Genomic DNA, 25,411 nt, shown 5'->3' with positions numbered 1-25,411 from the left:
TTCTGTGAGTGCTGGCATTTGCAGTATTCCTTAAGTTAAAGTATAAATGCTTGCCATACACAGAGGTGGAGTTAATAGCATGGGAATTCACTTAACTTGGTACTGTACCAAAAGTTTCTGTTCAGTAATCCAGCTTTTAATTTTTAATAGCTAATATGCTTGTTCTGTTGGATCAGGCATTGCTCACAAAGACTTCAATTCTGGCCCAGATATCATTCCAGATTCCATGGGTTTGTGTGATGCTTGACACTTAAGGAGACAGATTCGTCTTTGTAAAATGCTGCTAATATTCTTAGTGCTACTCAAGGTAGATTACACAGAGCAATCAACTGATTTTAGTAAAACGTGCTACATGTGTAGCGCAAATTATGAGAGACCATAGCTCAGTGGCATAGAGCATCTCCTTTGCATGCGGAAGGTGGCAGCTTCAGTCTCCCAGGAAATAGCAGGTACCTGTTTCCCTAGAGCAAGCTTGCACTTACTGTGAGAAGGCAGTCATGTGATTGCTCTTCCCTGCCAATCATATAGACTCTTCTAGAATAGCGGAGTCTATTCTTCATTCTGCACAGCAGGGATCAGAACCACCACAGCAGCATTTCCTCTGCCTGCAGCTAAACACTATCTGGAATTATCCTGTCTGGTTTTGTAACTTGTGTCAAGGAAGACTCCTGTATCCTGTGGCTCATGCACATATCTCTGGAACCATTAACCAGCTTTCCTTTGTCTCCCTTTCAGCTCCCGGTTGCACTTACTTTCTGAAGTGAAGGATTAATCCTCAATAACGGGTGGACAAACAATCCAGTGCGTCAGCATGCAAGGAAGAGATGAAGCAGGGATGAGTGCTCATCATTCCACACTCCTGGCAACACCCAGATTGACAGCAAGACCTGGTCGCACACTCCAGAATTTTCCCCACTGAAAGGAGAGCAGAGCAGCAGAGTGTTTCTGGAAGAGCTGTTGGAGCCCTGACTTGAGGCTTTCTAGTTCTGCTGAGCTTTTGCTGCTTAAGCCTCAGGCCTTCCTTTGCATTCTATATCACATCTTCCATCAACTAGTCAAGCTTATGACTCACATAGGACAGGAGCTCTTAATGGTGTCTGTATTGTGTATCCTGAGGCCCAGGTTTCTCCATCCACTCAGTCATTTTGACTCACTTTGAGAACAATCAAGGTTCTCTATCAGGTACTGGGCAGCTTTCACCACCAGTGGCATGAGAAGCTGAAATGCTGACTTGACTATAGACACTTCTGCTGGCTGCTATCTTGAATTTTGACAGAAAGCCATAGAAATGCTCAGTCTGAATAAAATCATTCATTTTGTTTGTTTAGCTTAAAATTTACATTTATTATGCTGGGTAAAAGTCCTTCCAATTAGTTGACATTTAATTTTACTCCAGTGGGAGGCTTTATTATTATTCATGCACTACGTTGATTTTCCCTTGCATTTCTTTACGTTTCTTATGTTTCCGTGCTGAAGTTGTGTTTCCAGAGCCCAGACTGATCCCACTAATAGGGTTCTGTCACTTCAGATCAGCTGCGTGAGCATGGAAACAGTACATTATTTATCATTTCCACACCATTCAGCATTCTAAGTGTTTTACATTTGTCCTGTGAGGTAAGCTGGACTTGGAGAGAGTCTTGCAAACCAAACAAACATCTTACTCAGTCACAGAACAGGGGTTTGTCCTTGTTCATTTCTGCCCAAACTGGTCCTTCTGTTCATTACACTGCCCTTACTACCTGCAAGCTTAACAGCAAAATCCTATGCCTGTCTTCTCAGGGTCACTGTGTTCAGCGGGGCTTGCTCTCAGGGGAGTTTACATAGGCTCACAGACTAGTTTTGACACTGTTCAGTATTGAGGTTCTTTCTAATTGTGATATTGTCTTTTTTTCTCCTGATGTTGACTTGAGAAAATCACAGTTTGCTGTCCCCACCTAGCAAAACAGTCCACACTGTGTAGGAATGTTGCCATCCCAGGGAACTGCTTCCTGGAGAGCCAGTGTGGTGTAGTGGTTAAGAGCGGTAGTCACGTAATCTGGTGAACCGGGTTCGTGTCTCCGCTCCTCCACATGCAGCTGCTGGGTGACCTTGGGCCAGTCACACTTCTTTGAAGTCTCTCAGCCCCACTCACCTCACAGAGTGTTTGTTGTGGGGGAGGAAGGGAAAGGAGATTGTTAGCCGCTTTGAGACTCCTGAAGGGGAGTGAAAGGCGGGATATCAAATCCAAACTCTTCTTCTTCTTCTACATGCTAGAGCTACATCATACCTGGGCAGATAGTAGGGAAACACGCACTTGGACTCTTAGTGAATATTTTAGTACTGTCATGAATGTCTGGGGAGAAAAGGGCAGCATCACTCAAGTTTTCTCCTTATGACATTCATATTGTCTCCACCCCACATAAAGTTGGAGAGTTAGCTGAAGTTGTGGACTAAATTGCAGATGTTTCCTAAGTGGTTTGTCACATGGTAAACAAGCTGTTTTAAGTGCTAAAACTGGTCATGGTGAAGAGCCCCTTTGGAAGACATGCTGCTTACAGTACTATCCTTAGCAGCAGCAGCCATGATGCATGTGACCATAGTAGACACCTTCTGCACTGTGAACATTAGTCATCAGCTTGTGTCTTCTGTGCTACAGACAAGATCACCATAGCAGAGCCAAACATTCTCAAGGATGTAGAAGATGGCCTTCAAACCATTTTCTTATGAACCGATTTCTCCCTGGTCACAGCCTAGCTGACATCTCAGGCAATGGTGATCAGTGTATTATGGCCAGACATAGGAACTGGCTACAAAGCTGAGGCATGGATACAGATTTGCAGACCAGGTTAGTAAGCATCCCAATCTCCAGCTCAATCCTTTTTGCAGATCCGTGGGAATTTGACCCAAGGACAAAACGCAGGTTCAGCAAAGAAAGATGTTCAAAAAACATACCAAGCAACCCTACAAGGTCTGACAGACCAATAGATTTAAGTGTAAGGGATCAAACACCAAACATGCAGAAAAAGGCTTATCCTAGTCATTGTCTGAACTTACCTTTGCCTAAAAGAAAAGAAAACGTCTCCAGTTGACATCAGGCAGCCATGTGTGCCATTAGAATCATAGAATTGCATAGTTGGAAGGAACTACAAGGGTTGTCTAGTCCAACCCCCTGCAATGCAGGAATCTTCTGCCCAACGTGGGGCTCAAACACATCATCCTGAGATTAAGAGTCTCATGCTCTGCCAGTTGAGCTGTGCTGTCCATCATGGGCAACAAGCAGTCGCCTTCTTCAAGTTCATGTAGTGACAGGTTCAAACAGTCATGGAGACATGGCTGAGATTGTGTCCTTTGACTATGCTTTGAGTTTCCCCAGAAGCAGAGGGAGAATTTTCTGGTGTCACCAACCTCCAGAAAGCTACAATGCATCAGCACTGGAAAAACAAGACTGCTGGAATCAATAAATCACATCCCAAATTGTTTATCCCTTGATGGTACAACTCATTGCTTATGATACTGAATGGGGCAGGGAAAGGTTTAGTTCTTCATTATGCTAGGAGGTTCCAGACTAGGGTTGATGGTCCTGGGAAAAGGCTGAACAGAGTGACTCCAGAATTTGCTGATAGAGAAAGAGACTGAGGATAATGGGAATGGGCAAGTCTCTAGCCACGAACCATGCAATAAAAATGCAACATCAGCATGTGAAACCTAAAATGTGTATCGACTAATCTATGCTGGTGGGGGAAATGTGCTGGGCTGCTAATGTGTTTTCAATTAGTTTCTGCCCAGAAGGATAACATCTTGCTATTCAATTGCATTTGTTTTTCAAAGCGGGATCAGAATAAAAAGTGGGGGGGGGGGACTGGAAAAATAATACGATTAAAATGCTGGCACACAAGTCAGTGGTGTGTCCTCATAGGTACAGCATTAGTTCTCCTATTCCAAAAGGGTATTCCATTATTAGAGGGATGAAGAAATCTTGCTTGCCCTTTAGAATTAAAACGTGCAACAAAGAACAAAACGAGAGCTGCTTGCTTCATCTGAGCATGATAACAGGTCAACGAGACCTAAAGAGAAATCAAAATGCCAAAAGTCAGGCAATGAGTGGGTAAATATCCTCTTATCCAAGCATGAATTTCCCTGTCACGGGCACTCAGCCAAAGAAAGCCTGTATGATGGACTGACAGCAGCCCAGCTGCTCTAACTAGAGTTTTTCATATCCCTTTAAAAAAAATAAAAATGCTTGAAATTATGAATTAAAGCAAGTATGGTACGAACAGCGATAGACTTGGGCTACAGGAGCTTGGTTGGGGTTTAATCGAAAGGGCCGCAGAGGCGATGGCACAGATCACTGTCCAAGTTCTAGAAAAAGTGCATCTCAACCTGGGTGAGCTCAAACTGCTGCCAGGGTAAGGGTAAGGGGAGGTCCACGTGGATTTTTATCACCAGTATTTATCTGGCTAAGGGTCAAATGAAACAGACTAGCAGCAATTGCATGATGGGCTTAAAAAACAACAAGCAACTTGGAGGCACACCCACTCACCCCAATCCTTATCAGAGCCTTGACACTTTTGCTCACCTCCATGCTCCCAACTCTTGCCTGTCTGCACCAGCTATTAATATTGGGGAAAGATTTTTCCAGTCCAGGTTACAGGTGTGGGAACCCTAGTCTGGCTCAGGACCACAGTGAAGGGCAGAAGGTTAATCTCATTGGCAGGCGAGGTTGATACTAAGCTGATGTAGATGGGAGACCACACACGAAAAAAGCAGAGGAGTGAGCATAAACAGCAGAGTCAGGGCGATGGAGTGGGGCTTATGGTGGAAAAGGAGGAAATGCAAGCAAGGAGAACTGGATTACTGTAGATCAGTCACAGCCCCTCACTTAAGTATGTGAAAATGAAACATAAGTAGAAGGGCAAAGGACCAATAGGCACTGCAACAAGAGCAGAGTTGGCCCCCTTTTTATTGGCCTCATTCCTGAAAGAGGTCAATGGTAGAGCACATGGAACCAGTCCCACGTTGAATTCCTGATCTCTCCACTTAAAACGATGTGGGATAGCACAGCTGCAAGAGACCCCTGCCGGAGAGCTGCTACCAGCCAGAGTCGGCAGCCCCAAACATAATCGGACAATGAAGAATATAAAGCAGCTTCACAGGAGAACAAAATGTGGTTGAAGTAAACAGCGTCATTATCATGTTCATGGTAAAGTGATCTGACTAGTTCACTAAGAACCAAAATCAACCAAATGTTCATGGTAAGCTAAGCGACTTCATTCTCAGCAGAAAAGAAGCTCAAGTTCTATCTGCTATCCAATCCCTCAGACCACAGATCTATCAAGAACAGCAGGCTTTCAGAAAGGAGCCAATTTTGGCAGTTCTGGTGCATCTACCCATTCCCCTCCTCTGACCAAGCAACTTGTTTGAACAGAAAGTTCCCAATTCCAAAAAATATTTATTTATTTTCTTTACAATAGTTGAGGTTAATACTTCTTAATAAAACCTTGGCAGGTGTGGCCTGGGCCAGATCCTTGTGCAAGAGATGTGCAGATTTCCTTACAATACCTTAGCCACCACAGCAAGTGCAGGATCCTTTAGAGATTACTTTGAAGAATCCTGCATTTGCTGCCCACTCTTACCCAGAGGTAATCGAGCAGGGACTCCAGGAGGAGAGAAACTGTGTGAGAATTCACCATAGTCAAGAGGTCCTCTCTAAAGTGGTCGTTCTGAGGAGTTGGGACCACTGTCTCCTGCACCCATTTGTAGGCAGAATAATTATGTCCATTACGTTCTGGTTCTAAGAAAATATTACGTTCCTTCATAAGGAAATCTTCGTTACTCTGTAGGAAAGGCTGGGCTCGCAGAGAAGTTGACGGTGGGATAAGAAGTCCCATTGTTCCTGCCAAATGTCCACAGCTCTGCTAATCGTCTCCTCCTTCCATGAATTTTTCCTCATTTGCTTCTTTCTGTCTGTCCACTAAATGTTTAGCCGGTACGTGTGTCTTCTTCCCCAGCCTCCATATTGCAAAAGTAACTCCCAAAGAAAAAGAGAGGCATGAAGGCAGAGAGGTGGGTGGTTTTTTTTAATTAAAGTTCTTCGAAGTGGGTAGATTGTCCTTGACTGCAGTGTAAGAAAAGCCAGATTACAGTACCTTCCTTCAAGTACTTCTTTCGTTTTGACCTGGGAGCAGAGAACGGATGGCTGCAATTTCTCGGCTATGGTTGGCACTGGGTCCCTTTCAACTGCATTTGCAGGATTTCACCACCATATTGGAGAGCTGCTCAACTTTGGGGGTCCTTCCAACGTAGTACAGGATGGTGAGGGGCTCTAGATCCTGAGGCACGCAGCAAGGGGAGGCGGATGCTTCAGGATTCAGTGTATTGTATAGGCCAAGTACCTGGAAAAGCAACCAGGAAAAACACACAGATCTGTTTAGGCCAAAACACAAATCGCCATTAGGCAGAAAACATGCTTCTCTTCAGTGATCTTAAACTGTGTAGCTTACCACACCCAGCTCCACCGCTAACATATTTAACAGCTTGTTAGGCAATATGGTTATTAATTTGCAGCAGCTGAGTAAAGCCCAGCCTGAAGTCAGAAACACGAGTGCAGCCCTGTAGCCCTCAGACCTCGACTCTGCATTCAAATAAGCAAAGCCTGCTCTTTTAAAAACAAAAATCCCTGGGTGTAACCATCCTATGGCCCTGTTTGAATTTCAAGAAAAACAGCTGAAAAAAATCAACTTGCTTTGGCCAGCATCTCCAGATCATGCTGGATTTAATCCAGTCCCTCTCGGATATCTACATTCTCTCCCAGCTTTTTGAATCCTCTACCAATCCAATGAGGTCTCTCTCTGCTCCATCTCATATATTGCCAGAGAGAGAGAGAGGGAGTGCCAGATGAGAGCCCTGGGAGACTCTGACAGATTCTTCCGCCTCCTCCTTAGTCTTGGATCTGAACCACTTTTTGAAACATCTAACCTTAGAGCAGTGCTTCTCCCCAAAGCATGCTGCTTTTCATGCAAGAGGGGTGTTGGTGATTTGGGGGGGGGGGGCAGAGTCACAATCTGCTTTTATCCCTACTAAAAATGCCTCTCTAAATACTGAGGAGTCTGCCTTACTGGAAGAACAAGAAGAACAATTTCCCTCAGCCTACAGAAGCCTGCCTGACGCTAACAATGATGGCACACGTTCTAGTCCTCAGCTTCTCCCTAAACCCTCATAAATCAATCCTTTAAGGTTTGAAATGACAAGGGTTGCGGAATCCCCTCTACTGGCTTCTCCATAATGGACACCTTTGACCGCTTTTCCACAGCTTCACTGTGCCGCTGGCACACCTGCATATTACTAGAATTTGACCAGTGAAGGGTTCTCTTCCTTTGGGAACAGGAGCCAGAACTTCCCTTCACTCCTAATAAACAGATCCTCTCGCACTGTGTGTGTCTTTCCTTAATTATATTTAAACCTTGCCCTGCCCTGTGGGCTCAGATCAGCTTATGGCGGCTTCATCTAGGTCATATCTATCCCCATAGGGCTCACAACCTAAGTAATAGCGTTTTATTGAGCTGCATTGGGGAAACTCTCACGATGCCCTCTCTCCATTATAAAGTATTGCCCTTTCCTCATGCTCTAGGAAATGTCTCCCTTGAGACCATAGCACCATCTGTCCAGCACTGGTTTTCTGTCATTTTAGTCTGAGGTTATGACATAACATCAGCTGCCTTTAGAATCTTGATGCTGCCAAGTATATTGCCAGAAAAACACTACCACTTCTTCCATAGGGCTCTCTTCTTTTTGGGTCATTGAGGAATGCAGGAAGCTGCCTATGCTGTACAGATGCCAACACAGCTTGGCTGAGCAGCTGAGACCAGCCACTAGGGATAACATAGATCTCTACAAAAAGCCATAACCAGGAAATGCTTGCAGTGCTTAGAAATAGGCATCCCTGCAACTGCACTATGGATTGCAGACTCTACTATGCCACACAAGTTCAGGGACTTGTACCAGAATCATTGGGGGCGGGGAGTTTGTGGCCTGCACAGGTGAGAGCAAAGCTTAAAATATACAACATCTGACCTATCTCAGAAATCAGGATGGGTTTGGATGGAAGGATTCCACTGACTATTGTACGTCTTGCCCTTTCCCAGTTTTCGTTTCCTACTCTGTAGTTCCTACACATCCTGTACCTTATTACATTTGTTATGCATATGACTCCTTCCCTTCCTCCCCACCCAAAATATTCCAGCTGGAACAGAAGTACATTTATGGTAACTTGCATAATTCATCCCATTTCCAATACAGTGGTACCTCAGATTAAGAACTTAATTCGTTCTGGAGGTCCGTTCTTAACCTGAAACTGTTCTTAACCTGAGATACCACTGTATGAAGAGGACATGAGGAAACATGCCAGAGGCAACCAGGTGTATTCAACAGCACAAGTACTAGAATTTGACCAGTGAAATTCAATTCATGCGAGAAGAGCAGCCTCAACCAAGACACATCAATTATTCCCAAGTTCGCTCAAAGGCACATCCATTCTACAGAAAGGCAACTACTGAGGCTGCCATTTGCCAAAGGCCTGAAAGTGAGTACAGAGCTGAGATGGTAGCTGAACCCAGGACTAAATCTAATTCTCACTCCATGTGAAACAGAATCCCTGGGTAGAATACCAACAGCTAGCAAACTACTCCACTCTAAACTTTGAATTACGTTATGAGAAGCCTAAATAGGTACTGATTCTGAGTGCCCACAGAGTGCCTTTCCATCAGTCATGCCACACCAACATGAGGCAGATCAAAGTCTTGAGCTTTATAAAACAATAAAATAAAAAATAGCTCTGAGAATTAGAAAATGCCATTTCTCTATACAGATTTCCTTCAAACTCACACCCCTAAGGCCTTCTATTGGCAACTTCTGCAGCTAAATGTATTGCTATGCTTTCCTTTCAAACACATCAGCGAAGCCGGGGGTGGGGTGGGGGTCTTCTCATCTGGGCAGCACTGGACCTTCCTACACTCAGCCCAGGCTTGTGACCCAGTGAACTAACACAGCAGTTTGACTTCACCCATGGAGGCGCACTCCATTGTCTCTTGAGGCAGGTGGATGCCAACAACAGTTCTGTGAGCATCTAGAAACTCTATGAACTATGATTTATTTATTTTTTAAGTTGGGGGAGACAGATCTCCCAAATTCTAGGTTCCCTGCTAATATTAAGGAACTGACGTACCGTGCTGTGAGTTGTGTCTGCACTGCGGAGGTATGGGCAAGGTCCAGAGCAGAAGTTGGCGAAGTATCCCTTGGGTTCGTGGACCCATTTCCAGCCCAGGTCTTGCCGAAAGTCAATGTAGAGGCGACGCACACAGCAGTTTTCCTCCATATTCCTGGAACAAAAGAGTTTGAAATGGAATCAAGGGCTTTGGAGAAAGAGGAACTTCTCCTCTGCACCATAATTTTCACTTGGTGCTGGAAGCCCAAACAAGCAGTAGGCCAGACTAGTGATCTAGCAAGCTGGATTTGAAGTCTACCAGCTGAATATGGCAGCTCAAATCAAGTTTTGCTGCCTGACTGGAATTGGTTGAATTTGTTACTCGCCTAACAAGTCCATCAGCGAAAGCTCTGGGCAAGGACTTCCTATTGCACAATGGAGCATCACTCCCCCCCAAAAAGATTCTGGGGGCAGGGTCAGGGGAACCACCAAAACAGCACATGGGGGAGGAGTGTGGGTCCTTTGATCAGGCAGGCTGAAATGCCCAGAGGAGGATCAGAAGCGTGTGACCCTGAATTCCTATTTCACCAAAACTGAGGGAAACATTGTAAGCCACTGAGCTCCGCATGTGCAAAGCAGGAAATGCGAAACTCAAAGGCATCCCTCATTGTCAAGCACAATATTTGACTGAACCACCCATCCCTGCTTTGCATCAGGCTTCCAGAACGTTTCCCCATCACAGTGCAAGCATGGAAACAAAATTAAAACTAGCCAATTGCCAGCCTTGCAGCTGCAGAGCAAACAGGTGGAGCGACAGTTAACCCCAGGGGTGAGGTGGAAGGGAAGGAGAGGGACCCATCGCTTACCTAAAGCAGTAATTGGTGTCGAGGGCCCTTTTCTTCCTCTGGCTTCTCAGGGCGGGGCTCCCCAGCCGGTGGGGGGGCAGCATCATCAGGATCAAGTGGGGGTTGTGTAGGTCCTTCTGCTTCTTCAAGCTCCCCAAGTCCCCACGCCCCACGTGGCTGTCCTCACTCTCAATGCCTGGAAGGGGAAGGGGAAGGGCATTAGCAAAACCGCACGGCCGCTCTAGAGCTGCAGTGGAAAATGTTGGAATCCATGAAGGATGTTTAACAGGAGGGCAGCTTGGGAAACTCTCCAGCAGTACTGGCCCCTGTAAGGTTCCTCTGTAAGGACTGCAGCCAGCCTTGCCAGGAGAAACGAGGTTTCCTCTTAGCCTGAAACCAAGTGTTGTGGGTCATTTGCTTTATAATTTGTAAACTGGTGGTGGGGCCATTAATCTGCTCCTCTTGTTACTGGTTTCAGTCTCAAGAAAGGCCGAGGAAGATTAATGGCTTAAGGAAGATGTCAGATGACTGGAACTGTGCAGCAGAAGGAATATTCAGGATGTGGAGCCTGTGGGTATCGTGGCCACAGCCCAGGGCCCAAAGCCAGGCAGCTGCTAATGTTGAACCTAACTCAGCCGCTGGCTGCCTGTGCCACCTCAGGCTGGCTGCCCAAATTCTTCATGCCCACATCATGACAGCTGGAAACTAGAGTCTAACCAAGAACGCATCAGAACCGAGTTTTCCAGAGAGACTTTAACTTCAGCAATGTATCTGCTTTATGCGAAGACATATATGCAGAGGTGGACCTACATTTTGGGGGCCCTGAAACTTGAATTTTCATGGGGACCCCTTCACAACCAGCAACCAAGATGTGGGGGTAACTACTGTTATCTTCTTCATTGGGGTTGTACCACGACAGATTACCACACCTTGACAACATTGGTGTGACTGACTCTTAAAACATTGGGACTGTTGAAATATATACAACAAACAAACAAACAAACAACCTAATCCATTTCAGTAATGAGACTCAATGATTGGGTCTTACTAGACCTAAAAATTTTAAGCAATGTAGACTACAGTTGCTTTTGGGGCCCCTTCAGTAGTTTCATAGTAGATCCACTCTTGAATATATCCCTTTACTTTAGCATTCTGTGCCAGTTTCTCTGTCATGGTCTTTCCCCAAAGAGTCCTGTGAACTGTTGTTTGGGAGAGATGCTTAGAATTCTGTTAAAAATGCCTAGCATCCCTCACAAAACTACAGTTCCCAAGCTTCCCCACAGAAAGGAGATTACTATCAAGCCCATGCATTTGTGAGGTACGTGTGCCTCCACACTTTTGAGGTACTTCCTGCCCTCCTATGACAACCCCCCTACACAGGTTTATCATTAAGAAACACAGCAAAACCCACACAGAAACAATGTTTTAAAAACACGCCGGTGTAGATGGGGAAATGTTTCATTTCTCCTGGTGGCCCATTTTGCTGCTTCCCCCTCCAATCTCTCCCCTGTCACCTTTGAACTTGATCTCTAGCACCTCATGCAAGTTCTCCAGGATGTCGCCATTGGACTGGAAGGTGTTACATGGGCAGTGGATGCTGATCTCCAGTCCCAGGTTAGATTCTGTTTGGAGAGAAAGAATTCATGAGAACTAGCAACTTAATGTCCCTGCAATCCAAACAGTTCTTCGGTAATTCCATTTCCTTTGTCCCACCAATGTTTAATTTCTTTGGAGACAACGGCACTGACATTCTCCTATGTTGCTGAAAATGGGGGCGGAGTTTTACATGCAGTGAATATGGACTTTCTGCCCAAAGTGGCGGCTCATGATGCATTTTCCTATCCTGCTCCATGTTGCACAGTTGAAGTCACCTCATGTCCTGACATCATCCAGGTTCCTCACCTTTGCTCCCCAACATTGGCTGCCAGTGGCAGGAATAGGAAAATGCATAATGTAATGACATTAAGACAGGGAAGATGCTATGGATAGAGACTGGGGGCAGGTAAGCAGAGCCGGGTTGCTCTTTGGCAGCAATCTCGAAAGCCTTCTAGGGATGGCGGAGAAATTTGATTCTAGATGCATTCACATGGTAGTTTATTCAATTTTTGCAACTTTCCCCTAACTTTTAAGTTCTGCATTACATCTAAACTTCCACACCACATAAAAGCCACTGCTAGAACTATACAGTGGTACCTCAGGTTAAGTACTTAATTTGTTCTGGAGGTCCGTTCTTAACCTGAAACTGTTCTTAACCTGAAGCACCACTTTAGCTAATGGGGCTTCCCGCTGCTGGCGCGCCACCGGAGCACAATTTCTGTTCTCATCCTGAAGCAAAGTTCTTAACCCGAGGTACTATTTCTGGGTTAGCGGAGTCTGTAACGTGAAGCACAAGTAAGCCGAGGTACCACTGGAGTGGAATATAGTGCAAGTTTAGTGCTCATATCGATATAATTTCCTTCCAGAAAAAAATCAGTCTGCAAATTTTATGGAAATGAGTGCTAAACTTGCACTATATTCCATTATAGTTTTGCCATGTTTCACTATAGTTCCAGAAGTGGTTTTTATATCGTGTGAAAGCTCAAATATATTGTGGAAATTAACAGCTAGGGAAGCAACATGAAAATGCAATAAACGACTGTGAATGCAGCCTCGGTTTGCATTTAAAGCAGAACCTACTAAATTTGCACTTTCTGAAACAGTACAAAACACAGCTATCCTTCAAAATGCATGCCTCTCCAAATGCATATAGTAGGATAAAGTATGCTTGGAAATACCGTACATAAATTAGTGAACATAATGTTCAAAACAGCATTATATTAGACATAATGGCTTGGGGGGGAAAGTGTGTATTAGGCAAAACTGCATACAAATGTGTGGCTATTAGGAGAAATGCCCACTCACATGGTAATAGATTTTCATGAGATTTTCATTTAAAAAAATACGTATATGGAGATGTGGAGAACTGAAATGAATACTGGAAAAATGAGAAACCGATAGAAAGCGACACTTAGTGATCCACCGATCCCTAGCAGTTCCACTTTGATGCTGTTTCAAGTTCCACTGAAATTTTGGGTGGTCCCGTCCTTTTGAATTTGTATGAGTCCATCCATTTAAGCAGGATTTTCCTGAATTATGTTCATAATAAGATTTAGAGCCCAATCAGAAAACACACAAGAGAGAGAACTCTTGACACTCAAGGCTCCAGACCTATGATAATTTGGTGGGAGAAATCCCACAGAACTTATTTCTAAGTAAATATGAACAGCATTAGGCTGCACAACTCTCCTGTCCTTGTCTTTATATAAATGGTTGAGACCAACAAGAAAGCTTCTTTTTGGAATTCTGTACTGCAAGTCAGAAATCCCACAAAAACAAAAAAACCACAAAACCCTAAATGCTGCAACTGGGATCTTTGTTGGGAACAGTAACACAGGTTCATCCGTTTTACATATGTAATTTCCACCTTGAATTTGCCTTGCATTGTCATGGCATTTGAAAGCTCTGGCAAGGGGTGGGGAAAAGAAGCAGTAACCAACATATACACTGTGCAAGTGGAAATTGCTAGCTGCAGTCAGAGGAATTGTCTAAGGCTCTTGAGGATCAAGCTAGAAGCAGCCATTGGATCTCAGCACCTGTTTAATCTTCCCAGCTGGTGGCAGCTGCTGAATCCCACATCTTGAATTCTATAGCTGCCGGCATTTCTCCTGTTATTCTCTGATGAATGCCGAGCCCTGCACCAACTGTTATATTGCACAAGCCGCAAAGCCCTGGGTAAGGTACCTGCTGCTTGTATCTGCAAGCGTCACCTACATCAAAAGCTGTGCGACATGCATGCTACTAGTCAGATTAACAGCTTTGCACTACCAATAGTTCAGTCCCTGGACTCTGGCCAAGAAAAATCTAAGAAGCGTAAAATCGGCTTCTCCTCCTAGAATTTATTGCCTGCATACCAGCTTTGACTGGCATCCAGGTACGACTGTACCTGCAAGGACAGGCCAATTATGAATCAATATTCTTGCCTCAAGATGCCCTCATGCCCAGCAGCTTCTTATGCTAAACAGAAGCAAATTTCTTGCCAATTCCTCCAAGACAGTGTAGACATCGACTCGATGTGTGTCGTATGAGTGTGCATTTGGGTTCACCATGGGGTGACAGATTTAGCCCAATATCGTAGCTGACCATTGGCACACCCCCTTACAAGAATTCCACCTTCATAAGGGTGTGTTGGTGCAACATGTGTGTGCTCACATGTGTGCATGTAGACTAGAGCATGGGCTCTACGTGCTAAATCTGAAAATGGAAGAGTTACAGCGGTGGTGGTACGTCAGTGGTGAAGCCTGCCAATGGTGACATCTGACAGGATCTCTGCTTCAGGCTCTTCTTTTTTTTCTGAAATGGTATGTCCCCCAACTTCCCAGAACATTGTTGATTTAAAAACAAAAAACAAAAACAGCCATCATGTCACAAAAACATGGCAGCTACCAGTGAGAGCTTACATTTTTCTTTTAACCCACAGTGCCCTGGAATGACAGAACTTCAAAGGCACGGCATTTTGAGAAAACTAAGATGAGAAATGCGGAGGGGCCATTCAGTGGCACTTTGCCAAGACCCCCTCACAACCCTGGCACAGCTCTGAGGGGCTTGTGGTACCACTGAATCAGTGGCACTGACTTACTGGCAGTCTCATCCCAGCCACCTCCCCCTGCAGTCGGGATACCAGTTGCCCATGAGACCTTTGGGGCTGGGTTCCCCCACCCATCTGACCTTTCCAACTTTCCTTGGGCTAGTTTGGTCTACCCTCTGTGAAATTTGAGGGGGGCGCTGGGGAGCAGTGTCAAGCAACAGAGTTGGCAGTGGCTTGGTGAGAACAGCCACAGAAGCAGCAGGGGCCACTCTCAACTTACAAGTATGGGCCTCCCTTACAAGTTAGTTGCCTTGATTTTCTGTAGCGTGGACAGGATTTCTCCCTCTAATTTTGGCCTTTCAGTCTGTTTATCTAAGAACTGGAGCAGGTTAATGAACTACTTGAGAAATGGACAAAATTATCGACCAGTGAACAGCACTATTACTTAGGATGACGGAAATCCAGTGATGTGCTTTGCTCAAAAGCATACTTCCCCAGAGAAGTTAATTACTCATATATCGGAAGCTGCTGAGAAATCTGTCAGAATACATCCTCACAAAATAGAATGAACTGATGACAGTTATTACTGGTTAAATCTAGACTCTTTTGTCTGCTTCACAGATGCTGTAGTCACTGAGTGAGCATAATGCATCAAAATGGTGTTCTGCATGTCTGAATGGCTTGTAGAACTGGAAAGACTCAGGTTCAAATGCCCACTCAGCCACCAAGTCAATAGGTAACCTTCAGCTGACCATTCCCTCTCAATCTAACTTACCTCACAGGGATAAAGAAGAAAGATATGAGGATAAAGAAGGAAGTTTATGCTACCCAGAGCCCCTTAGAGGAATGGGGAGGTCAAAATAAATATGACTGGGTGCCACAGATATCATGTCAAGCGCAATGCCTTTCTCAGAGGTCAATATCCTCTTTTTAGCTCTCCCTATTTTGATTCGTATTCCCTTTCCTGGATTAATTGCAAATATGTACTGTATTACTTGTTATAATTTACATTACTTATTATTTCAGGTATTTATATACCGCTAAACTTCACAAAGCCATTTACCTCAAATTATTATTAAATTATCAATAAACAAAACAAAAATGGGAAATAAATCTTGTCTGAAAGCTTATTTCTGCCGCAGCTTGCCTCCCCCTCGGGGCAAAATATAACATCTTGCCTTCATTTTGTTGGGGGAGACAGACAGAGGGTCAGGAAACTAAAAAATAAAAATGGACAGTGGAAACAAATTAACATTGTGCTGTGAATGGCGAGTAGTTCACTCTCGGTGACGGGTTATTGACGGACATGTCTGCGTGACCACCTGATCCAGACAAAGAGGATCCCTGAACCTCCTTCCTGTTGCACTCACCTCTATGCAAAAGCCATTCTCGCACTGTGTCCGTGACATCAAAGGACAGCCACTCAGGGGAGCCGCGCGTCATCACATTCCGGCCACTGAGGTAGCGCTGCTTTGCAATGTGCTCATCAGGCTTCAGGATCTGCATGGGGAGGAAACATGCAAGACCCCCTGCTCAGTTCAGCAACAGCAGCAAGTGTGTCTTCCCAAACTAGAACGGACTAGGACAATCCTCTCTCCATACAAACATTTGCACGCTTCCTGTGTGTTACCGATTTGCTGGATATGAAGGCGCTGAAGCCCAAGAACGCGTCAAAATAGTTGCTGCTCAATGCAGAGGAGAACCCTCCAAGTTCTGTACATACTTTAGACAGGAAGAAGTGAAAATATACAGCAGAACACACGAGGATTGACCGGCTGTGATGAAATGCAACAAGGAGGCCAGTCAGAAACTGAAGGCTGATCTGCTGCACAACAGCTAGGCAAGCGGCAGCTAATCGGATGGAAAACTGCTGGAAAATTCCACATGTGCTGTCTCCTTGCGCATGGGCCAGCTGGTCCTGTGCCACTGCTTACAGGATTCTGCTTCCAGCGTGTCACCACAAAAACTGGGAAAGCAATGCTGGCAAAGAAGGTACTAAAGGGCCAACTATACATTGTACAGGCAACTCCCCATTTATGCGAGGGTTACATTCCAGGATAATGGGAAATGTAGTCCAAAAACAGCCAGAGATCCAAGTTTGGAAACCCTGAGTCCTAATGTATGTAAGGAAATAATAGAGCATTGGAACATATACAATGTTTCAATGCTCTATTATTTCTTTAAATACATCAGGCTATTCCCTGAAGTACAGCAGCGTTTGTTTTAAATGCAGGAGTTAAATCAGATGTAGAAAACAAATGGGAAAATGGGAGGATGGAGAGATCACAAAACGCTCCCCTAATGCTACAGCTTTGCACATTTCTTCCCCTCCCACATTTCTTCTTTGGGTGCAGAATATTGTAACACCATTAAGAGAAATAACATTAAATGGTGTTTAATAACAGAGGATCCCAGTGTTAGCATTTATGTTTTCGGGGGAGACGAGGTGCCAACTAGACACTTCACTCTGCCCCAGCATTGAGCTTGCTCACCTGAAAGAGTTCAATACGCTGCTCTGTGCGTTTTGAACTGAGGTTTGGCACTCGCAGGACCCGAAACTCAGCTCGGAAGAGGTTGGTGCTGTTCTTCTCTGCCGAAGACACGTTGAAACGGAACAGGTTGGAAGTTACGCCTTTGGGGCAGTAAGTCAGTTCATCTAAGAGAAAAAGAAGGAACCGAAATAACCTATTAGCCAGGATGGCCCATAATCCAACAGATGAGAGGGTCTCAGGCTCATAAATTCAGCACTTGGTGACAGCGTTATTAATAGCTGAGACAGGGTCTAGCTGCGCCTTGATTCTTCTCCCTAAATTGTAGACGCTTGCATAGGAGAAAAATCCCCATTGCTTCCAGCGTTGTCATGGTAGACAGTCGTTTTGCCATGCTGGCCTTAAGGAATCAGTGGTAGCTGATGCCAGGGGAGGAGGCCTACTGCTGGTGGAGTCAATGACAGGCAGAGCCAACTAATTCTCATTTTATTACCACCCCCTTGCCTGCTGGTTCTGCCTGGGCAAGACTGAGAAAGAGCAGGAGGAAACTGACAGCCAGGGCCAGTAGGCAAATGGGGGCAGGCTGTGTTTGGTGGCACAGTGCCCTGCTCGCTCTAAAGAACCAGCCTCATCTGCAAGGAATAAACCATGGGCAGGCAAACTAAGGCCCAGGGACCAGAAATGGCCCAATCGCAATCTAAATCCGGCCCGCGGACAGTCCGGGAATCAGCATGTTTTTACATGAGTAGAATGTGTCCTTTTATTTAAAATGCATCTCTGGGTTATCTGTGGGGCATAGGAATTCGTTCATTGTTTACTTTTTTCCCCAAAATATAGTCTGGCCGCCCACAAGGTCTGAGGGACAGTGGAAAAAGTTTGCTGACCCTTGTAAACCAAAAAACCATATGTTAAATTCAAGAACTTCACTGAATTCCAATGCACTGAATTACAATGGCTCAATAAAACGTATCATTTTGCCCATAGCTACGTTCCTGGCAGTAGCTCAGGGGTATGGATGATCTCAGTGTCTCACGGAAGAATCACTTGGTTACACGTAACAAAGGTGAGGGGAATGAAGTCTCCAATAGGCACTTGACCACCCAAGTTCACTCCCAGACTGGAAGAGGAAACAGGGACACCCAATAAGAAGACAGTGGTTTCTACAGACTTGGGGGATTCCCTAGGTATGCACAAGTATATATTAGTTGTACATATGGCACAGGATCGCCATTACTTTGGAAATGCAAATCTTTCACACTCTTACTTGCAGAACCAATAAAGCCACAGCAAACATGCTTAGGGCACCAAGTGTGAAATAGTCCCATGTAGTCACCAAGTCGCAGGTAGTGAGGAAGTTAGCTGTGGCTTCTACTGAGCTGTTGTTCCTGTAAGTGGATTAACAATTCTCGGCATCAAGGAACAAAGAAGCCCTGTGTCCCAAGCACACAACAGTCACTACTAAAACACTGGTTGCATTTTAGTTTTCTCTTTCTCTTTTATACTGCACATTCGTTTCTTTAAACCCATTCCATTCCCAATGCTTGGGACAAGCAACAATTGTAAAACTTATAATGGATATATGTTTACATGCATAGGAAAGCAGGAGTGAAAAACCTGGAGTTTTTTTTGGGGGGGGGGGGGTAATCTGACAAGAACCGCATGCTGGTGGGAGACAAGGCTGTGGGCAGGATCAGAGCCAAAAGTGGGTGGGGAAACTCCTTCCCTCCCACCTTCCCTCCTCTCTCTCTCATTCCTGCCCATCCAGCTTCTGGGGGATGGCTAGATTGTTTGCAAACAGCCACATGAATTTGGGCAGAGGCTAAAGGCTGCAGGTTGCCTGTTCCTGTAGTAAAAGATGGCCAGTTGCACCCTGCTCACCAAAGTCAGACTGGAATATAGACCAGGGGAAGGCTGGGCGGGGTCCTTAGTTCACACACATACAGAGGCGGCTTCCCCAGAGGCACACAGCTGTGGCGTCCTCAGCTGCTTTTGACAAGCATGCCTGGTCCTTTGGGAAGCCTGCCACGCTGAGGCTAAACATGGACCGCAGCCACCCGTTCTCTCTTTGCGATGCACTACTGTCCCTGGGATGAAATGCTGGAGTGTTTGTGTGCATGTGTAGGGAACTTCCTCTTTTATCAACATCTGGAAGGAGGATGTGAGGCTGCTCCTAAAATATCGGGTCTGCTTTCCTATCAGAGCTTAAGCTCTCCTCCTCCTCCTGCTATCTCACTTCCCCTGCTGGACCCAAGTCCTGGAACAGGACAAATACTTGCGAGGTATCTGGTGGATGGTTTGGAGCCAGAACAGTTTCCTGTGTGTGTAAGCTCAGATTTGCCTGTATCAATCCTGAAACCCTCCATGGAATAAGGCTCTCCCCGCTTCCTGAGGGAGAAAGACGGGGAGGAGACTGGCTTTGGCTACGAAATTCATTCTGAATCACCACCTGGCAGAGGGACAGAGCCATGGGAAAGTTGAACATCAGCCACTTCTCTTTTTTTAAGACATGGGACCAAATCCGTTGCTCAGGCAAGTGGCTGGAGCACCACAGGTTTCTGCAAGGCAGATCCCTGCTAAATTTCATCCCCATCTTCCTCGCTGTGATCTAAGTTCATCGGCGTCTCTTGGGATGAAGACAACTTGGTCCCAAAGGACCAACAGAGGAGACGCCTTTGCCCATGGAGTCTGTGGGTCAGCTGTTATCACTGTATTGTGGAGATACACAGTTACAGACCGAGAACGTACCTGCCCGGTAGGCTAAAGCCATTCTGCCAGGGCAACCCAGTTCCACCTGGCGGCACCTCTCTACCAGCTTCTTCTGAGTCTCGCCACCCCTTCTACCTTTGTCTTGGCCTGTGCTTTCTCTCTCTACACCCAAGTACACTGCCCTAGCATTTTGAATAGGCTCACCTTGGGCCAACCACCTTTCCATGTCTCTCTTTGACTAATCTGCTTCCTCCTTTCCTCTAGGTAGCACTCTCCACTGGCTTTAATCTACATGAGCATCAGCACAGCTGCACGGCAGAGAGAAGCCCAGCAGCTGCCATGTTTCCTCTCCCACCAAGTGAGGGGGGCATATCTATTACAAAAGGATCTTGACAACCTCTCCTCAATTTCCCCAACTTCTTCGTAGTGATTTATGGATTCCTACTTATGGCAAGTCTAACTTTAATCAAGAGCATCTTGGGGCAATGGCATGGTCCTTCTGCATCAGATGTGTGGAGCCAGTGGACATCCAGATCTTGATGGGCTACAATCCTCTCATCGCCCCCAACTACTGGCCATGCTGATTGGTGTGATGGGAGCTGGAATCCAACAGGATCTGCCGGGTCATAGGCTCCCATTCACCATAAATGTAGATCCATTATTAATGGCTATTGACACCTCTCTTTCCCTCATCCATTTAGATGAGTTATTCTGACTTTAAAAAAAAAATCATTACATTAATCATGTAACTTTTATGCAGGGCTTTGGTCAAATGAATATTAGGAACCATTCACTTCCACAAATGAATCTAGCCGCATTGGCACCTTAATACCTTTTTCCAGCATGAAACAACAGGTCTGGTTCACATGTTGTTGTTTTTTGCAGTCGTTATACCCAAATACTTGTGGGAATGTAATGTGTGAATACGTTACTGTATATTCCTGAATGACTTCCCTACCAGTATGCAGGTAGATAGAACAGAGGAGACACTATGTGCCCCTGCACTAGATCACATTTCAAGCAGTTACCTCTGAAGTTTCCATTCGGTTTTGGGCGCAAGGATTTCCCTGGACCCATTCACAACAGCTATATGTTCCCAAATTGTTTTCAGAAGAATCATTCAGAGAACTGATCCTGAAACTGGAGTGTGCAAATTGGCTCTGGGCTTGGAATTTACATCACCAAGAAGAGGCAGGACCCACTGAGCTAAATACAGAAGTGGGTTAATGGAGCGAGAAGGACCTGCCGAAATCTCCTTCACAGCTGGCGGGAAAGTTACCGCTTCCTAACATTTTGTTCAGGACATTGTAGTTTGGTTGCTTTCAACGGCTGGATCTTCCTCAAGTCTTCTGTTTCCCCTACCTCATGTAATCTGGCTCTGTACACAAACAGAATAACAGAACCAGGTTTTAAATCAGCAGGGTTGGTTTGCTTTCATGGGATAAACAGAGAGCGCTGAGATGAGTTTTACTGTCTTGTCAGATGTTGAAAGCATTTTGGGGTCCTGACTGCTCTTCCCTGGAGAGTTGATGTGGAGCAGCTGGATCAACTGTCAGGGTGTTTAAGATGTGTGCTTCCACCTACTGCCTGCTCTACCAGTGTATTTGAAAATAATGTTGAAGATTACAAAACTCCAGCCGGTCTCCAGCGACCCTTCTAAAGGAAACCAAATCTAGGTAGGCGCTGCCCCTCTGGAACTTCTCACTGTTCTGGGAAGCTGGGCAAGAATAACAACACAGATGATGGTTGGCTGTCATCGCAGCGCTGGCATTGCAACAGCAGCGCTAAGAAAAGCTGATACCTCCTGACGTGACTCCACATCTGCATAGGCTCAGCCTCTAGGGCTCCACATTGCCACCCCTCCGTGTGAGAAGACACAGATGCACAACATCTGCTTAGCATCTGCATCTTTGTGGTGCCTCCTCAGCACCTTCCTTTTCCCTGCCACTGATAAAGAGGATCTGGCTGCTCTGCTGTGCTTCCTTCCTGTTAGTAGCTCAGCGACCATCTCCTCTGCATCGGGAAGAGGCTGCCCTGTTACTCCAGCTTTTTCCACCTCCTTTTCCTCATCCTCCACGCTTCCCGCTTCCCCTCGGCTTGCTCTCTGGGCTGCCCCCAGTTCTCCTTAGACTCCATTTGGAGACTTGGGGTAGCATCCAACCAAAAAAGATCCTACTTCTTCACCACCACATGCCCTCAACGCAGGGAGAGGAGAGGTGGGGGAATTTAGTTTCTGCAGTCAAAAGTCCATGCACTAGCCTGCATCTATTTTGTTGGATGCTGGCTTTGGTTCCCCTCTTGAAAAGGAAAGTGTGTAGGTTCACATGGAAGTGGCTCCTCACATGGTTTGGCCACTTCCACCATGCTAACACAAACCCTCTTTGTTGAGGTGGGGATAGCGCTGGCTGGCAAAGCCGGGATTGCCCAAACTGTGTGGGGAGCCACTTTGTAAAAATGGTTTCCTGCCTGGAAAGACATCCACACCGTTTTGTTTTTGTGCAAAGCTCCTGCGTTACTCGGGTCATGCGACCACAGTGGTGTGTGTTGGGGCGGTGGACGGAGTGGATCTGAGCCAAAGGGCTTCAGTGGCTGAACAATTTCCCCTTACATTCCCCTTACGGCTGCTAATCCAAGTGTGGGTTGAAGAGTTGTGGCTATGCCTGATCATGCCCACCCCGCTTCGCCACATGCCAAACATAACCCAAATCCACTCAACTCGGCTTACCTCACTATGCCTAGTGCTCATGTATGCGTGCATGTACCCCACAAGGAAGGACTCTTGCCCAGTATTTGTGGTGACCGCTATTCACATATGGAACATTTTAATGTATCTGCTCAGCCCTTCAAGGATACGTTTGGCTTCCAAGCCTCATAACGCCTTTTCTCTCCCAATCCTGAAGTACGTCCCTCCCCGCTCTCCCTCTCAGTCTCTCTTTTCCCACTTCCCTCCACCCCTCCTACTTTAGTTTTCTAGACATTGGCTCGGTTTCCTGTTCGTTGGCTGGATTTGGGGCTGATGTTATTCCAAGACACTGAGAGCTGGCTCAGCTCTGGCTTGCCCTGGTGCCAACTGCTGCTCAGGATTCTTCACCTGCTGGGAGGGGGCAGTTCCACAGCAAGTGCCTGCCTTCCATAGCTCAGGGTTTCAAAGCAAGTTAGCCTTCTGCCAGCCTCTTCCTGGGGTGCATTTACTCAGTTGCAAGGCTTGCTTTCTTCAATGGGACTTGCTCCCAAAGTGTGCAGAACATCGGAGCCTGCCTCTGAGCCACATTTCCACAGCTCCTCCAACCCCTTCACATTGATCAACATCCTGAAAGATACTCCTGTCATCCTCCTCTGGTTGCTGCCTTCGGCACCCCTCCCTCAACAGCACTTGGCCACATCCTTCTTCCCACCCCCAAACCGCTCTGCTGTAATTCAAGAGCCCACGAGGACACCTAATGGCAGCAAAAGGAAACATAGCTTTTGCCAGGATCTCACAGCCCCCAGATGATTGGAAAACCTGCCTATGCACTCTAAGCGTTTGCCAAGATTCCAGGCCCAGTTTTGAAAAGTGTTTACTGCGGGTGCAAAAATCATGGATACATATGAACAAAAGTCAATGCACAGAGAGCGCACAGCTTACATGTAAATCAGCCAGACCCACACTTCCATACATCTGCCACAAATTCACAGCCAGATGCATTTCATTCTCTCACTCGAATGCTTCCCCCCACTTCAACCTGGACACACAAACATTCCTTCCTGACTCATGGCTGCTTCGGATATACGGGTGCATCCAAAACATACACTGGCAACACGCACAAGTCTTTGCAAAGACAGACAGTGCATCTAATGCTAGATTAGCTGAATAGCCGATATGTGTCCATGTGCAAGGATACTACTTGCAACAGCACAACTGCCTTGGCATACATTCACAGCACATGCACTGCAGTCAGTGGTGCAATGGGCAGCTGTTGCCAAACTCTTGGCTGGACAGGATTCTGCATCCCAGAGAAAAGGCATTTCAGCTGCCAAGGCACCGCCTTCCTGATTTCAGAAGCTCAGGCAGAGAAATTCTCTCCATCCCTGCAACCTGGAATTCCCAGGCATTTATGAGAATCAGAATAATCCAGGGAACCAAGGCTTGGGTCTTCAAACCTGGGTTCAAATACCAGTTTACCTATGTAACCGTACCACTCTGCCTCAACTTTCCATCCCTAAAATGGACTTAAGAGTAACCCAAGTCAGATGTGCTCTCCCAATCCTCTCCCCACCTTGGAGCTTTTAGTTGCATAGAAACATCTTTTCTAAGCTACCCGGGCAGCCTCTGAGGATCTGATTTTCCCCTGCGAATCTTAGGCATCACCCCCCAACAAAAACCCTTTCGGGGACACAGGATTCGGGACTTACTGTGCTCCGGGAAGCCCTGGATCATGTCAAACTTGTGGATCTCCTTGGCATAGTACTCAGACTCGGTGTGGTCCTGGGAGCAGCTCTCCTCCTTCTCCTCCTCCATCTCTTCCAGGAGCTCCCGGGTGCTGTTATACAGAGCCAGGATCTGGTAGGGCACGTGGCTCGGCCCCACGGTCTCCGGGGGGCTGGTGAGGCGCAACTTGCTCAGGATCTGGCCCCGGATGGCCTCCACCCTCTTCTTCTTGATGTGCTCCAGGTCCAGCGTCGTGCAGGAGGACAGCGACAGGCTGACGGTGGCCAAGCTCAGCAGGGAGAGGAGCAGCAGAGCCCTCTGCAAGTGCATCTTCAGGCGCGGTGACGGCAGGGAGCGGGGAGAGGAGCAGGAGGAGGAGGAAGCGGCGGCGGCGGCGGCGGGACGCCCCCTCGGCGGAGAGCGCGCGCGCGCGCGCAAAAGGGCGCCGCCGACGAGGCGGATCCTGCAGGCTGGCGGCGCTCGGCGAGAAGGTGCATGAAGGAACTCCCCGGCCGCGGGAGCGAGGGGGGGACTTCTAGCAAGAAGCGCGGGCAGCACTCGGGCAACGGGAGCGGAAGGAGGAGGAGGGAGCGGATCGGCGCCTCGCCCTGCCGGGGTCCCTCTCCATGAGTCCGAAGGCGCAACCGCCCCCTCTGCTCCTCGGGCTCACAATTACGCGGCGCTGCGCAGCTCCGGAGCCAGGAGCCCTGGAGGCGCAGCCGGGAGCGCACGTGTCGGGCGGGCCCGGGAGCGCACTTGCGGCGGCCGGCGCGCCCCGCTCATGCCTCCCGCTTGGTCGCCATTCCCCCGGCAGGCGGGCCGAAGCGGAGGCGCTTCACGAGCTGCGCCTCGGCTTCATTGGCGGCGTCGAGGGAGGGAGGGAGAGAGCGAGCGCCGTCGCGGGAGACCCGAGGGCGCTGGCTGGGCTGGTTCCCGGCCGCCTGCCTGCCTGCCCGCCTCTCTCTCCGCCGTCTCCAGGTGCCAGGCGGCCGTCTCCTTCCCCTTAGTCCGCCCCGCCCCTCCTCCCCACGGCTCCCCTCGAGCTCGACGGGGCTCCCCGGCGCCGAGCCCCCTTCGCGTCTCTCTCTCTCACTCTCGCGCCCGCTGTCCCGCCGCCGCCTCCTCCTCTTCCTTTGCGCGCCCTCACAACACACACTGCCT

The 25,411-nt window shown here is 47.1% G+C and overlaps 2 protein-coding genes across 7 annotated transcripts in view; one reads left to right on the top strand and one right to left on the bottom strand.

Annotated features, from left to right (window-relative positions):
* TTLL5 (tubulin tyrosine ligase like 5) overlaps positions 1–1,335 on the top strand; it is a 112,514-nt gene extending 111,179 nt beyond the window's left edge. For all 5 annotated transcript variants that reach the window (XM_083731166.1, XM_083731165.1, XM_083731164.1 and 2 more), the window contains one exon: positions 736–1,335. In XM_083731166.1, the coding sequence (XP_083587292.1) occupies positions 736–764 (29 nt within the window). In that variant the 3' untranslated portion in view covers positions 765–1,335. The remainder of the gene's footprint in view (positions 1–735) is intronic.
* A 4,073-nt stretch (positions 1,336–5,408) lies between these two features.
* Positions 5,409–25,407, bottom strand: TGFB3 (transforming growth factor beta 3). Of its 2 annotated transcripts, XM_083736980.1 has the most exons (8): positions 24,809–25,407; positions 24,235–24,659; positions 17,140–17,303; positions 16,018–16,147; positions 11,538–11,645; positions 10,045–10,219; positions 9,200–9,353; positions 5,409–6,371 (listed from the first exon to the last, which is right to left on the bottom strand). In XM_083736980.1, exons 2-8 carry the CDS (start codon positions 24,578–24,580, stop codon positions 6,213–6,215), a joined length of 1,236 nt encoding a protein of 411 aa, XP_083593106.1. In that variant the 5' UTR covers positions 24,581–24,659; positions 24,809–25,407; the 3' UTR covers positions 5,409–6,212. The 2 variants fall into 2 exon arrangements, with proteins under 2 accessions (XP_083593106.1, XP_083593105.1); XM_083736979.1 differs by having other exon boundaries at positions 24,235–25,372.
* Positions 25,408–25,411: the final 4 nt, after the last annotated feature.

The sequence above is a fragment of the Podarcis gaigeae genome (genome assembly GCF_964106915.1).
Source record: "Podarcis gaigeae genome assembly, chromosome: 1".
Lineage (NCBI taxonomy): Eukaryota > Metazoa > Chordata > Lepidosauria > Squamata > Lacertidae > Podarcis > Podarcis gaigeae.
Note: the sequence above shows the minus strand (reverse complement) of the source record. Positions and strands in the feature narration are given on the sequence as shown.

Coding starts and splice junctions, on each gene's coding strand:
- TGFB3 (XM_083736980.1), bottom strand. CDS start 24,580: ATGCACTTGCAGAGGGCTCTGCTGCTCCTCTCCCTGCTGAGCTTGGCC. Junction 10,220..11,537: donor GCTAGAGATCAAGTTCAAAG/GTGACAGGGGAG, acceptor TTCCCCTTCCAG/GCATTGAGAGTGAGGACAGC. Junction 9,354..10,044: donor GACACCAATTACTGCTTTAG/GTAAGCGATGGG, acceptor CTTTTGTTCCAG/GAATATGGAGGAAAACTGCT.